The 15962-nt window shown below is 43.7% G+C and overlaps 1 protein-coding gene across 5 annotated transcripts in view; it reads left to right on the top strand.

Moving 5' to 3' along the window:
* Positions 1–5967: 5967 nt before the first annotated feature.
* crtc3 (CREB regulated transcription coactivator 3) overlaps positions 5968–15962 on the top strand; it is a 133848-nt gene continuing 123853 nt past the window's right edge. For all 5 annotated transcript variants that reach the window (XM_061975076.2, XM_061975075.2, XM_061975074.2 and 2 more), the window contains exon 1: positions 5968–6952. In XM_061975076.2, the coding sequence (XP_061831060.1) occupies positions 6821–6952 (132 nt within the window). In that variant the 5' untranslated portion in view covers positions 5968–6820. The remainder of the gene's footprint in view (positions 6953–15962) is intronic.

Below are 15962 nucleotides of genomic sequence, written 5' to 3'. Positions count from 1 at the left end.
TCTTGAATGCTAGGGGAACAGTGCCAGAGGAAAGTGATAAGTTTATAACATTTAGCACTGATGGACCTAATAATACAAAAAGCTCCTTGATAAGTTTCCCAGGAAGGTGTCCAAAGTGTCTTTTTATTGGCTCTGGGCATATAAAAAAATCATTATTATTGACGTGTATTTAAAAATATTACACCAATGTGTTAAGATACTGATGGTTTGTTTGGTTAGGTTAACATTGGATTGGTTTTAGCATCAAAGCGGGTCTTGTATCATCCTTCATTATGTCTGCCGTGGAACAAGTTTGGACACCCCTTGTCACGCCTTTGGACTTATGTTGAGGTTTTCCCCGTGTGTGGTGTTTTACTTCCTGTCCTGTGCCCATATTTTGTTATTTCACTTCCACTTTCCGTGCACACGTTCACACCTGATTGTCCGAATGCCTAATGATCATCCGAATAAGTTCTGTGACTTATTTTAGCACTTTCCTTCTTTTGTTCTCTTTTCCCAATCACTCTTGTGTTTCTTTGGTTTATTAAAGAAACATTATTTAACTTGGGGCTTCACGGTGGCAGAGGGGTTAGTGCATCTGCCTCACAATACGAAGGTCCTGAGTAGTCATGGGTTCAATCCCGGGCTCGGGATCTTTCTGTGTGGAGTTTGCATGTTCTCCCCGTGACTGCGTGGGTTCCCTCCGGGTACTCCGGCTTCCTCCCACTTCCAAAGACATGCACCTGGGGATAAGTTGATTGGCAACACTAAATTGGCCCTAGTGTGTGAATGTGAGTGTGAATGTTGTCTGTCTATCTGTGTTGGCCCTGCGATGAGGTGGCGACTTGTCCAGGGTGTACCCCGCCTTCCGCCCGATTGTAGCTGAGATAGGCTCCAGCGCCCCCCGCGACCCCAAAGGGAATAAGCGGTAGAAAATGGATGGATGGATGGATTATTTAACTTATCATCTGCCTGTGGTCTGGGGTCACATTGCCAAAGCTGCGTTTCTAGCTTCTGACCAAATGAACTGACCTTGTGGTGACCTCGCAGAGACTCCCGTCCCCCAGCCTTTTGGTCATTTGGAGGAGCTGTCTTGCCGGCTGCTTTTTCGACCTTTTGGCCACATGGGCGAACTCCCCAGCTTCTCCTCAAGCTCCCTCTCACCCACCCCTCTTTTCTGGGAGTTTCCATAGTGACAGCCGGCATTCATCCTCTAGTAAGGTGGTTCATGTAAGCCATAGACGACGGCTGCCCGCCTCGTCTCCAGTGGGTCTTCTAATGACGCCACCAACCTCTCCTCAAGTGGGTCCTCCGTCGGTCGTCAGCCACGTCCCCCGTGAGTCAGACTACACTACCTGCTAGACCTCCGACCCAGCAGCCTACTTGAACTCCAGTCCAGCAGCCTGCTTGCCTACAACAGAAGAGCCCGTCTGGCCCTCGTCTGCTGTGGAGGCCCACCTTACGGCGCCCTGCATAACAGCCGCAGCGCCACCTAGTACTTGTACAGGTGCTCCCACAGCCGTCACGCACCGACCGGCCTGAATCCCCCTCACCAGCTGCGTAACGCTCGCTGTCAGCACCAATCTCTTCCCCGCTGGCTTCGGGTTCACGTTACCGGTGTCATGCGAAATTCTGTATCCCTTAAATATTTTGTGTCCCCTGCCGCGGGAGCGCGCTTGGGGGCGGAGCTCTGTGCCTTATTCAGACAGCGGCAGCACTTTCGTGTTATTAGCGATGTTAATGATTATAAATATTATGTAACTTTTTTTGTGATTAATAACATGAGTCCGAATTCACAAGTTTTGTTGTTGATGATGCTAAGTTTCTACAGAATAAAACACATGTTAGTACATCAATTTAGGAAAATAGGGGGGGGGGTATATTTTATGGCAGCACAGACATATGCTGAAATATTATGTATTCCCTACTAACTTTTTTTGTCATTAATAAAGTGAGTACAAATTTTCACAAGTTTTGTACAATGCCAAGTCTGTACATATAATCCACATGATGTTAGTCCATAGCTTGAGGGACGTACATATTTTCTGACATAATATACATGTATTTTCATCTCCGTAATATCGCTAAAATTCGTTCCATTTTATCCACTAGCGACGCTGAGATCATTATTCATGCGTTCGTTACGTCGCGTCTCGATTACTGTAACGTATTATTTTCGGGTCTCCCTATGTCTAGCATTAAAAGATTACAGTTGGTACAAAATGCGGCTGCTAGACTTTTGACAAGAACAAGAAAGTTTGATCATATTACGCCTATACTGGCTCACCTGCACTGGCTTCCTGTGCACTTAAGATGCGACTTTAAGGTTTTACTACTTACGTATAAAATACTACACGGTCTAGCTCCGTCCTATCTTGTCGATTGTATTGTACCATATGTCCCGGCAAGAAATCTGCGTTCGAAGAACTCCGGCTTATTAGTGATTCCCAGAGCCCAAAAAAAGTCTGCGGGCTGTAGAGCGTTTTCTATTCGGGCTCCAGTACTATGGAATGCCCTCCCGGTAACAATTAGAGATGCTACCTCAGTAGAAACATTTAAGTCCCATCTCAAAACTCATTTGTATACTCTAGCCTTTGAATAGCCCCCCTTTTTTAGACCAGTTGATCTGCCGTTTCTTTTCTTTTCTCCTCTGCTCCCCCCTATCCCTTGTGGAAGGGGAGACACACAGATCCGGTGGCCATGGATGGGGTGCTGGCTGTCCGGGGTCGGGACCCGGGGTGGACCGCTCGCCTGTATATCGGTTGGGAACATCTCTGCGCTGCTGACCCGTCTCCGCTCGGGATGGTTTCCTGCTGACCCCACTGTGGACTGGACTCTTACTGTTATGCTGGATCCACTATGGACTGGACTCTCACAATATTATGTTAGACCCACTCGACATCCATTGCATTCGGTCTCCCTAGAGGGGGGGGGGGTTACCCACATATGCGGTCCTCTCCAAGGTTTCTCATAGTCATTCACATCGACGTCCCACTGGGGTGAGTTTTTCCTTGCCCTTATGTGGGCTATACCGAGGATGTCGTTGTGGCTTGTGCAGCCCTTTGAGACACTTGTGATTTAGGGCTATATAAATAAACATTGATTGATTGATTGATGTATTTGGTTTTTTTTGTTACATGGAATTGAGTATACTCTGTAGTGTTTGGTGTTATTTTTATAATCTATCAGAAGATGAAATAACTAATAAACCAAATAACAGGATGTTATTAATGTAGTTTGCAGAAAATAGCAGGCTGACCAACTGCTCTGCAGCATGACACGTATACAACAGAGAAGCAGCGATGTGAATACAAATACAACACGTCAAAAGCATTTATTCAGGTCGGAATGTCGCATGTTACACCAACAACATTTTGAACAAAACATGACCGTAATAATCCACATGTATCATCATGCTTGCCAACCTTGAGACCTCCTAATTCGGGAGATGCGTGGAGAGGGGGGGCTTTGTTTGGTGGTAGCGGGGGTGTATATTGTAGCCCGGAAGACTTAGGGCTGCAAGGGATTCTGGGTATTTGTTCTGTTGCATTTATGTTGTGTTACGGTGCGGATGTTCTCCCAAAATGTGTTTGTCATTCTTGTCTGGTGTGGGTTCACAGTGTGGGGCATATTTGTAACAGTGTCAAAGTTGTTTATACGGCCACCCTCAGTGTGACCTGTATGGCTGTTGATCAAGTATGTCTTGCAGTCCCTTGTGTGTGTGCTGTAGGAACTGCATACGACATGTGAGTAGGTCGGCACGCTGTTTGTATGAGAAAAAGAAGATGCTAAAAGGCAGTGCCATCACGGCACGCTCTCAATATTGTTGTCCGGGTGAAAATCAAGAGAAATTCGGGAGATTTTCGGGAGGGGCACTGAAATTCGGGAGTTTCCCGGAAAAATCGGGAGTGTTGGCAAGTATGTTTATTGATATCGCTAATAACACGGAAGTGCTGCCGCTGTCTGAACAAGGCACAGAGCTCCGCCCCCATGCGCACTCCCGCGGCAGGAGATACAGAATATTTCCGCCATACAAAATTTCGCACGACACCGGCCAGGCGTTGAGGCCGCAGATTCGCGACCCGCCACCAAACCAAAGTCCTCTCCCGCCTTCTCTTGTTTCGGACTTGCTTATGTTTTTTTCTTTCCTTTTCACATCTGGAATCTGTTTTATTTAGGGGGCATCCTGTCACGCCCTCGTGACTGTTTTGGACTTGTTTACTTTTTGTGGTATTTTACTTCCTGTCCTGTGCCCTTATTTCGTTAATTCCTTTCCTTTTTCTCTTGACTAATATGTGGATTTTTCTCCTATTTCTGGGGCTGAGGTTGCTGAGGTAGTTAAAAAGCTCCTCGGTGGCAAGGCCCCGGGGGTGGATGAGATCCGCCCGGAGTTCCTTAAGGCTCTGGATGCTGTGGGGCTGTCTTGGTTGACAAGACTCTGCAGCATCGCGTGGACATCGGGGGCAGTACCTCTGGATTGGCAGACCGGGGTGGTGGTTCCTCTCTTTAAAAAGGGGAACCGGAGGGTGTGTTCTAACTATCGTGGGATCACACTCCTCAGCCTTCCCGGTAAGGTCTATTCAGGTGTACTGGAGAGGAGGCTACGCCGGATAGTTGAACCTCGGATTCAGGAGGAACAGTGTGGTTTTCGTCCTGGTCGTGGAACTGTGGACCAGCTCTATACTCTCGGCAGGGTCCTTGAGGGTGCATGGGAGTTTGCCCAACCAGTCTACATGTGCTTTGTGGACTTGGAGAAGGCATTCGACCGTGTCCCTCGGGAAGTCCTGTGGGGAGTGCTCAGAGAGTATGGGGTTTCGGACTGTCTGATTGTGGCAGTCCGCTCCCTGTATGATCAGTGCCAGAGCCTGGTCCGCATTGCCGGTAGTAAGTCGGACACGTTTCCAGTGAGGATTGGACTCCGCCAAGGCTGCCCTTTGTCACCGATTCTGTTCATAACTTTTATGGACAGAATTTCTAGGCGCAGTCAAGGCGTTGAGGGGATCTGGTTTGGTGGCTGCAGGATTAGGTCTCTGCTTTTTGCAGATGATGTGGTCCTGATGGCTTCATCTGGCCAGGATCTTCAGCTCTCACTGGATCGGTTCGCAGCTGAGTGTGAAGCGACTGGGATGAGAATCAGCACCTCCAAGTCCGAGTCCATGGTTCTCGCCCGGAAAAGGGTGGAGTGCCATCTCCGGGTTGGGGAGGAGATCTTGCCCCAAGTGGAGGAGTTCAAGTACCTCGGAGTCTTGTTCACGAGTGAGGGAAGAGTGGATCGTGAGATCGACAGGCGGATCGGTGCGGCGTCTTCAGTAATGCGGACGCTGTATCGATCCGTTGTGGTGAAGAAGGAGCTGAGCCGGAAGGCAAAGCTCTCAATTTACCGGTCGATCTACGTTCCCATCCTCACCTATGGTCATGAGCTTTGGGTTATGACCGAAAGGACAAGATCACGGGTACAAGCGGCCGAAATGAGTTTCCTCCGCCGGGTGGCGGGGCTCTCCCTTAGAGATAGGGTGAGAAGCTCTGCCATCTGGGGGGAACTCAAAGTAAAGCCGCTGCTCCTCCACATCGAGAGGAGCCAGATGAGGTGGTTCGGGCATCTGGTCAGGATGCCACCCGAACGCCTCCCTAGGGAGGTGTTTAGGGCACGTCCGACCGGTAGGAGGCCGCGGGGAAGACCCAGGACACGTTGGGAAGACTATGTCTCCCGGCTGGCCTGGGAACGCCTCGGGGTCCCACAGGAAGAGCTGGACGAAGTGGCTGGGGAGAGGGAAGTCTGGGCTTCCCTGCTTAGGCTGCTGCCCCCGCGACCCGACCTCGGATAAGCGGAAGAAGATGGATGGAAGGATGGATATATTAATTTTGTATTTACCAAGTTGAATGTCTAAACGCTGTAATCCTGGTGGAGGATTTTGTCGCCCCCGTGTGGTCTTTTAGGGCAGTGGTTAGAATTTAAGGAGGCAATGTTTTTCTCTGTAAGATAAAAAAGCCATCGGACCAGAGTTGCCGTAACAAGGCTTGTCATGCCACGATTAAAATGGTGACACGGCAAGCAGACACTTCAGAAGAATTAAGCGTTTATCCGTGAGGAAGGGATGAGTTTCAAGCCTCGGAGTTGAGTGTTTATGTTCTTGGGGTCGTCGGGTCGGAGTTTGAAGTCTGCCGTGCTGCCCGTGGATTAACGCGAGGCTCCATTCCGCTGTCATCTGTCGGTTAAAGTATGGATCCGAGGACTGTGCCTTTGCTTCGAGTGTGAGCGCTTGCGTGATCGTGGAAAAAGGCGTTTTTTTTTAAAGCAAGTCAACACTGAAGGACTCCGGATAAGAACCACGGACACTTGTTGAAAATACAACTTGGCTGGCGAGCTGAGCTAACTGTTAGCACGCTCTCGGCTAACGGAGCATACTACTTTTGTTGACTATTTTAAGCGAAACCATCTAGAGACGATTCAGTCGGATGTATGTTGACCAACCGTGTGTCGAATTAGAGCGTCGACGTCATTTTTTCATTTGTGTTAAGTGCGTGAAAAGGTTACAGGTGGATGTGAAAGCTCAGTCAGTTTAGCTAGCGCAGCTACTTGCTAGCCTGCTCACGTCCATGTTATGTTTCACAGCTTTGACAGATAACAATATCAACTTTTTTTAAAGTCATAACTTGCGGGCAAATGCTTGATTAACTCAGTTGTGACAAGTTCTTTATTCCCTCCCAATACACATCATCCATACATACCAATCGGATATAAGTCGACTTTTTGATGGAGTACCACCCACAGAAAGATCTTGGAAGATAAATACTATCATTTTTTTTTTTTTAATTTTCCAAAGTAGTTGAAGGGCGCAGCATGTCCGGCTCCCCGGGCACAGGGGGCTCAAACCCCCGGAAGTTCAGCGAGAAGATAGCGCTGCACAACCAGAAGCAGGCAGAAGAGACGCGGGCCTTCGAACAGCTGATGACGGACCTGACTGTCTCAAGGGTAAGCAAGCTGTCATTATTATCATGTGCTGTCTTGCTCTCACACACCACTTAAGTTCTAGGAATCAAGCTAATCCAGTCATTTCAGCACCAAGAAAGAGTCTTCAGGACGAAGTCGACTTTTTGAAATCCTCAGACAATCAAATCAAATCAAATCAACTTTATTTATAGAGCACATTTAAAATTTACCACAGGGGTAGCCAAAGTGCTGTACAATGAACAGGTTAAAAGATAAAACGAGTACCGAGCAAACACAACACAACACAAACAGAACACGATAAAAAAATAAATAATTAAAATAGAATTAATAAAAACATAAAAACAGGATCACAGCAGGTGTATTATGGGGCGCCATTGCAGGATGGATATCACTCAGTGTTAAAAGCCATGGAATAAAAGTATGTTTTTAAGAGAGATTTAAAAACAGGAAGAGAGGAGGCTTGTCTAACACTCAGGGGTAGGTCGTTCCAGAGCTTGGGAGCAGCAACGGCGAAAGCTCTGTCACCTCTAAGCTTCAGCCTTGTGTCAGGGACCGTCAACAGCAGCTGATCGGCTGATCTTAAGGATCGGGTGGGGCAGTAAGGCTGAAGGAGGTCGGAGAGATAGGTTGGCGCCAGGTTGTTTAGACATTTAAAAACAAATAAAAGGAGTTTAAAATGTATTCGGTAACGCACAGGGAGCCAGTGAAGGGACGCTAAAATAGGGGTGATGTGCTCACGTCTGCGGGTCTGTGTTAGCAGACGAGCAGCAGAGTTCTGCACGAGCTGCAGGCGGGCGAGGGAGGCCTGGCTAATGCCAACATACAGGGCATTACAATAATCAAGACGAGTCGAGATAAAAGCGTGGATTAATTTCTCAAGATCATGTCTTGATAGAAGCGGTTTCACTTTCGCTATTTGGCGTAATTGATAAAAGCTTTTTTGAACGACGCTGCTGATTTGTTTTTCGAATTTAAAATCTGAGTCAAACTTTACCCCCAGGTTTGTGACACAGTCACTGAGATACGGGGTCAGAGTGCCGAGGTCAACGTTGGGGGAGGGAGAGCGACTTGGACCGAACAACATAACTTCTGTTTTGTCTTCATTTAGGCTCAGGAAGTTAGCTGAAAGCCAGACTTTGATGTCGTGCAGGCAGTCAATAAGACGTTGAACCGTGTTATTTTGTGCCATGGGAAAATAAATCTGGCAATCATCGGCATAAAAATGAAATGCAATACTGTACTTCCTAAAAATAGAACCAAGGGGGAGAAGGTAAAGCGCAACTAAAATTGGGGCAAGGATTGAGCCCTGGGGGACCCCATGTGGTAAAGGAGCTGTGGACGACATAAAACTGTCTACTTTTACACAAAAACTCCTGTCGGTTAGGTACGACCGGAACCAGTTGAGGGCGGCGCCCTTAATGCCCACACAGTTCTCAAGACGAGTGATTAAGGTGGCGTGGTCGACGGTGTCGAACGCAGCAGACAGATCTAAAAGCACCAGGACAACATATTTACCAGAATCAGTGGACAGGAGGATATCGTTAAAAACTTTTAGAAGCGCTGACTCTGTGCTGTGGAGGGCTTTAAAACCGGACTGGAACAGCTCAGTGATACCATTATCCTCTAAGAAGGGCAACAACTGACTGTAGACAACCTTCTCTAATATTTTGGAAATGTATGGAAGATTAGAGATAGGTCTGAAGTTAGAGAGGAGAGAGGGGTCGAGGCTGGGTTTTTTAAGTAGAGGTCGTACCACTGCAATGATGGAGAGGGATGTTTATTAACATGGACATCAGCTCCTAGGAACTCTAAAAGGAGTTCTGGGAACATTTATTTGCTGAGTCATTGACTTCTATTTGGTTATGTTTCTAATGCAGGGGCGTTCAAGTTTTTTGCATTGGTACTGCAGTTTGCGTTTGTACTTCGGTCAGACGAAAACTTAATTACTTTAAACTGGATAAAATGAACACTTTTTTTTAATGTAAGTCAGCCCACACTCTTTTTTTATGCATTTTAAGTCGTAAATGCGACAAGTACAAGGTGGCTAACAATAAAGCTAATGGGGGTCATCTATTCCGTCTTTAAAGCCCTCTAAAAACATCCAAAGCCCCCAACAATACTCCATTTACATGTCGTGACCTGAATATTTACCAAGTATTAGCGATATTGTTTCTACAAGCGCTAACGCAGACAAGCTATTTTTCAGATCAGAGAGGTTACCAGTATGTAACGATTGATCGATATATCGATAGATTGATTTGTATTCCTAAATGTCAAGTATATTGCTGAGTCTGCATCTGGTCATTGACTTCTATTTGGTTATGTTTCTAATGCAGCTGTGTTCAAAGTGTTTGCATTGATAAAAAGGAACACTTTTTTTTTTTTTTTTGTCTTGTCATTGTATGTAAGTCAGCACACACTTTGTTATTTTATGCATTTTAAATCGTAAATACGCGTAGTACGAGGTGGCTAGCATTGAAGCTAATGGGGGTCATCTATTCCGTCCATAAAGCCCTCTAAAACATCCAAAACCCCCAACAAATACTTCATTTACATGTCGTGACCTGAATATTTACCAAGTATTAGTGATATTGTTATTACAAGCGCTAACACAGACAAGCTATTTTTCAGATCAGAGAGGTTACCAGTATGTAACAATTGATCGATAGATTGATTTATATTCCTATATGTCAAGTATATTGCTGAGTCTGCATCTGGTCATTGACTTCTATTTGGTTATGTTTCTAATGCAGCTGTGTTCAAAGTTTTTGCATTGGTAATAAGGAACACTTTAAAAAAAAAAAAAAATGTGCCTGTCATTTTATGTAAGTCAGCACACACTTTGTTATTTTATGCATTTTAAGTCGTAATTACGACAAGTACGAGGTGGCTAACAATGAAGCTAATGGGGGTCATCTACTCCGTCCATAAAGCCCTCTAAAAACATCCAAAACCCCCAACAAATACTTCATTTACATCTCGTGACCTGAATATTTACCAAGTATTGGCGATATTGTTATTATAAGCGCTAACGCAGACAAACAATTTTTCAGATCACAGAGGTTACCAGTAGTGTACAGCTCTGGTAATGGGTACATTCGCACCCACCTGCACAAATGTACTTCAAAATGTAACAATCAAAATAAATATGACTTTTTTTTGTTTACTAGGGCATGCACATATAATATGCATTAGTTTGACCGTTTAAAATCAACGATAATATAAAGGAGATGCTTGGAAATAGCATAAAAATGCCCCAAAAACGCGATTCATAGCGTTACTTTTTGGTGTAACCATCATGAGCGTTCTGTTCAGGTATATTTCTTTTATATTTTGATAAATCATCATAAATAGGTATTGATCAATCTTTAAGCTGTGTGTATTTGATTTCAGATTGCTTTTGACATCTTATTTAGAATTGTAGTTGAAACTTTTACAACCTTGTGTTGCGCTCATGATGGCGCAACCAAACTAGATTATTTTGAATATTTATTCCCTTTTTTACATTTAGTATATTTAAAAACTACTGTGTTTTATGCTTTTTTCTTTTTGGAACATGTACTATACATATAAAACAATAAAGTCCCATATAAAATTATGTTTCCAGCAAAACTTTAATTTTGCCTTTGAAAGTAGCACTCCAATGTCCATTAGTGGAGCTGTACACAGTATGTAACGATTGATCGTTATATTGATAGATTGATTAATATTCCTAAACGTCAAGTATCAATCAATCAATCAATCAATGTTTACTTATATAGCCCTAAATCACGAGTGTCTCAAAGGGCTGCACAAGCCACAACAACATCCTCGGCTCAGATCCCACATCAGGGCAAGAAAAATCTCAACCCAATGGGATAACAATGAGAAACCTTGGAGGGGACCGCAGATGTAACGAATGCACGAATAATAATCTCAGCGTCGCTAGTGGACAAAATGGAACACATTTTAGCGATATTATGAACATGAAAGAAGGCCGTTTTAGTAACACTCTTAATGTGTGACTCAAACGAGAGAGTTGGGTCGAAGATAATACCCAGATTCTTTACCGAGTCGCCTTGTGTAATTGTTTGGTTGTCAAATGTTAAGGTGGTATTATTAAATCGGTGTCGGTGTCTAGCAGGACCGATAATCAGCATTTCCGTTTTCTTAGCGTTGAGTTGCAAAAAGTTAGCGGACATCCATTGTTTAATTTCATTAAGACACGCCTCCAGCTGACTACAATCTGGCATGTTGGTCAGCTTTAGGGGTATGTAGAGTTGGGTGTCATCAGCAGAGGTGGGTAGAGTAGCCAGAAATTGTACTCAAGTAAGAGTACTGTTACTTTAGAGATTTATTACTCAAGTAAAAGTAAGGAGTAGTCACCCAAATATTTACTTGAGTAAAAGTAAAAAGTATGTTGTGAAAAAACTACTCAAGTACTGAGTAACTGATGAGTAACCTGTTCGTTTAATGACGACGACAACAAATAATGCACAAAAACATAAAAATAGCAATGAGCAAATTCAGAGCCAGGAATATCTCTTAAACAACTAAAACAATAACATATATTAAATAATAATACATTAAAATAAAAAAAAATGAAGGCAAATTGAGCCACAATAACTTAACAGCACCATAGGCTCAGTAGGCATTCATTGATTGATTGATTGAAACTTGTATTAGTAGATTGCACAGTACAGTACATATTCCGTACAATTGACCACTAAATGGTAACACCCCAATACGTTTTTCAACGTTAATCAATTACTTAATAAATGACCAAGTCGAGGTGATCTACCTCACATATATATATATATATATATATATATATATATATATGTGAGGTAGATCACCTCGACTCAGTGACGTGCAGTCACTAGAGGCAGGTGAGGCGGGGCCTCACCTGCCATCATGGAAAGAAAAAAAATGTAAGAAGAAAAACATTTTATTAAATTGTTATATGTATCCAGTGATTATACTATAAAGTTATTTTCCATTTAACTTCACCAGTTTTAGATAATTGTTATTTAAATCGCTGAATTTTCACATTTGCCGTTCAAATACTGAGAAGAGACGGTGCGCTGAACAGCAGCCAGTTGAGGCACGTCACTGCGTTGTGCCTCAACATGGATTGCGGACTCGGCTAACTGCTGGCCTGCTGTGCAGTGAGACCGTATTGCTATATGAACTATATTATACATTTCCATACTTTAGTTAGCTGAGGTATATAATGTACACATATATATATATATATATATATATATATATATATATATATATATATATATATATATATATATATATATATATATATACATACAACTGTATGTGTGTAACGTATTTCTTGTGCTGAGCGATCATAAAACGGTTGCAAAAGACGCACTGGCAGAGGCTCGCAGTAATCCCGCCTCCTGCACCCCCGCCGTAGAATGCACCTCCTGACGGGAGTGTTATATCAACTAAAGCCCACACTTAAACTTTCCACGTGCAAGATTGAACCTATTTAAAAAAGTTATTTCATAAGAAGCCAAAAAGTGCAAAAAAATAATGTTCGTGTTGCAGGAGTTGTGAATGACTGCAGGGCCACAACATTAGGTACACCTGCAGACTGCAGGTGTACCTAATTCACAACTCCTCCAACACGAACATTATTGTTTTTGCACTTTTTGGCTTCTTATTAAATAACTTTTGTAACCTATTTTTATGGGCTTTCCTTTTTGTGATGTTAAGTTCCTGTTATGCGCTGTTATACAGTATATGCCTTGAGCTCTTATTTTGAAGGCGCTAAGAGCGGAAGTGATGACACGTTGGAGTGGAGCGGAGGTTTTTGAAAGAAGGTAAATAAAGTGGTCCTCGTGTAAACTGGAGCCTCCGTGTTTGTTATTTTGTAGTTTCATACAGTATAGGCGACATTTATAAACCCTCGGTTACACTTTTTTAAATAGATTCAATCTTGCACGTGGAAAGTTTAAGTGAGGGCTTTAGTTGATATAACACTCCCGTCAGGGGGTGCATTAATCCAGCACAACAGCGGCGCATGGACTTCATTTATTAGTAAAGGTAAGACCATAATAACGTTTTTTTTTTTTTATGTGCTTTTTTGTGTGCTACAGTTTGTATGTGTAAAGTTAAAGTTAAGATAAAGTACCAATCATTGTCACACACACACACTAGGTGTAATGAAATTTGTCCTCTGCATTTGACCCATCCCTTGTTCACCCCCTGGGAGGTGAGGGGAGCAGTGGGCAGCAGCGGCGCCGCGCCCGGGAATCATTTTTGGTGATTTAACCCCCAATTCCAACCCTTGATGCTGAGTGCCAAGCAGGGAAGAATGCTGGTATGAGCTTTTAAACATAACCCGTTAACTGCTGCCAATCAAATGGTGAATAAGATACTCTTTAGGGTTCATATGTTTGTAAATCTGACTGTGATGAAGTCAGTGCCTCACCAGCCATCAACCTCACCGCACGTCACTGATATATATATATACATTAGAGATGCGCGGTTTGCGGGCACAACCGCGGAGTCCGCGGATCGGGCGGATGAAATAAAAAAAAAAAAGATTTTATCCGCGGGTCGGGTCGGGCGGTTGAAATAAAAAAAAATTAGATTTTAAATAGATTCAGGCGGGTGGCAGTTAAACCAATTGGGAAATATATATACATAGTTAAATGTTGTTACCCACATACGAAAAACGAGCAGGCACCTGCAGCATATGCCACAACAGAAGAAAAAAAAAGAAAAGAGATGGACACTTTTACGGAGCGGAGAAGGGACGCCTCGCCGGGGTCCGGGACCGAGGCCCCTTCCCCCGAGAGGGCCCCACCGGGAGCCGTAGCTGAGGCGATCCGCGAGAAGGGCCCGACGCACGTCCAGGGTCACCACCGCGCCCACCGCACCGACACCCCGCCTCGTCCGCCTTCGCCGCGGCCGGCGTCACGCGCAGCAGGTAAGCAGCTTACCTGCCCGCCACCCCCGTGGCCGGGGGCTCGTAACAGGGGTCACTCCGCGCGCTCCGCCCGCGCAGCTTACCTGCCCGCCACCCCTGTTGCCGGGGGCGCGTAACAGGGGTCACTCCGCGCGCAGTGCGCTTACGAAAGGGGTGGGGCTCACCCTGGTTGATATAGACAGCAGGACGGTGGCCATGGAAGTCGGAACCGCTAAGGAGTGTGTAACAACCCACCTGCCGAATCAACTAGCCCTGAAAATGGATGGCGCTGGAGCGTCGGGCCCATACCCGGCCGTCGCCGGCAACGAGACGCGCTTGGAGGTGCGCTCAGCGCGGCTCCCATATGATTGCGCACTGGTGTGCGTCTGGGTCGTGACAGCGTGGCACGCGAATGTCTGTGCTGCATTGGATCAGTCTCCTTTCTTTAACAGGCAAAAGCTTTATAACCTCACTAAAGCCTTGCATCGTCTATATTAGATTTATAACAACGGGCGGGTGCGGGCGGGTGCGGTTCTGATCAAATGTTACATCGGGTGGATGGCGGATGGTTGACGACTTTCTGATGCGGTTGCGGATGAAATAATTGCCTATCCGCGCATCTCTAATATACATACATACATACATTTATATATACATACATACATTTATATATACAGTATATAATTTATATTGATTTATTTTGTCGTTTTTGTTCACATGTTAAAGGTGTTTTAATGAATATATATATGCATGTTTAACATAGATGTATATATAAATGTATGTATGTATATATAAATGTATGTATGTATGTGTATATATATATATATATATATATATATACACACACAGTGTATATATATATATATATATATATATATATATATATATATATATATATATATATATATATATATATGTATGTATATATATATATATGTATATACACTGTGTGTGTATATATATATATATATATATATATATATATACATACATACATTTATATATACATACATACATTTATATATACAGTATATAATTTATATTGATTTATTTTGTCGTTTTTGTTCACGTTAAAGGTGTTTTAATGAATATATATATATATATGCATGTTTAACATATAGATTCCTTTCTTTCATGAAGACAAGAATATAAGTTGGTGTATTACCTGATTCTGATGACTTGCATTGATTGGAATCAGACAGTAGTGCTGATATTGTCCACGTTTTCAAATGGAGGAGAAAAAAAGTTCCTCCTTTCTGTCTAATACCACATGAAAGTGGTTGGTTTTTGGCATCTTATTTGTCCAGCTTCCATATTCGTTTTTATACACTTTACAAGAAATACATTGGCGGAAAACTCCGTAGCTTGCTAGCTTGTTTGCGCTGGCTTTCGGAGACTCTTATTTTGTTAGCGCTAGCGCGATGGAGCGGCACTTTTATTGTGAAGACAGGAACTGTGCGGTCAGTCTTTAGGCTTTTGACAGGAAGTACAATTGAAATAAAAAATTGTCTTTTTTGCTTCACATTTTTGATTGATTGATTGAAACTTTTATTAGTAGATTGCACAGTACAGTACATATTCCGTAGAATTGACCACTAAATGGTAACACCCGAATAAGTTTTTCAACTTGTTTAAGTCGGGGTCTACGTGTGACGGTCATGTGACCGCCTGGCTCTGTTTTATTGGTCCAACGTCACCAGTGACTGCATCTGACTGGTGAAACGCAGGCATGCCATAGATCCTACTTTGAAGGTCTGTCTGACAAACCAAAACAAACAAAGCGTGCATTAACAGATCGATAAAAATCAGTAGCGAGTAGCGAGCTGAATGTAGATAAATGGAGCGGAGTAAAAGTAGCGTTTCTTCTCTATAAATATACTCAAGTAAAAGTATTATCCCAAAAGTTACTCAAGTAGATGTAACGGAGTAAATGTAGCGCATTACTACCCACTTCTGGGCATCAGCATAACAGTGAAAGCTAACACCGTATTTGCGTATGATGTCACCTAGCGGCAGCATGTAGATGCTGAAGAGTGCAGGGCCAAGAACTGAACCCTGGAGAACTCCACACGTTACCTTAACATACTCCGAGGTCACATTGTTATGGGAGACGCACTGCAT

This window comes from Nerophis lumbriciformis, linkage group LG15, assembly GCF_033978685.3.
Source record: "Nerophis lumbriciformis linkage group LG15, RoL_Nlum_v2.1, whole genome shotgun sequence".
Lineage (NCBI taxonomy): Eukaryota > Metazoa > Chordata > Actinopteri > Syngnathiformes > Syngnathidae > Nerophis > Nerophis lumbriciformis.
The sequence above is the reverse complement of the archived record's forward strand: the minus strand, read 5'-3'. Positions and strand labels throughout refer to the sequence as shown.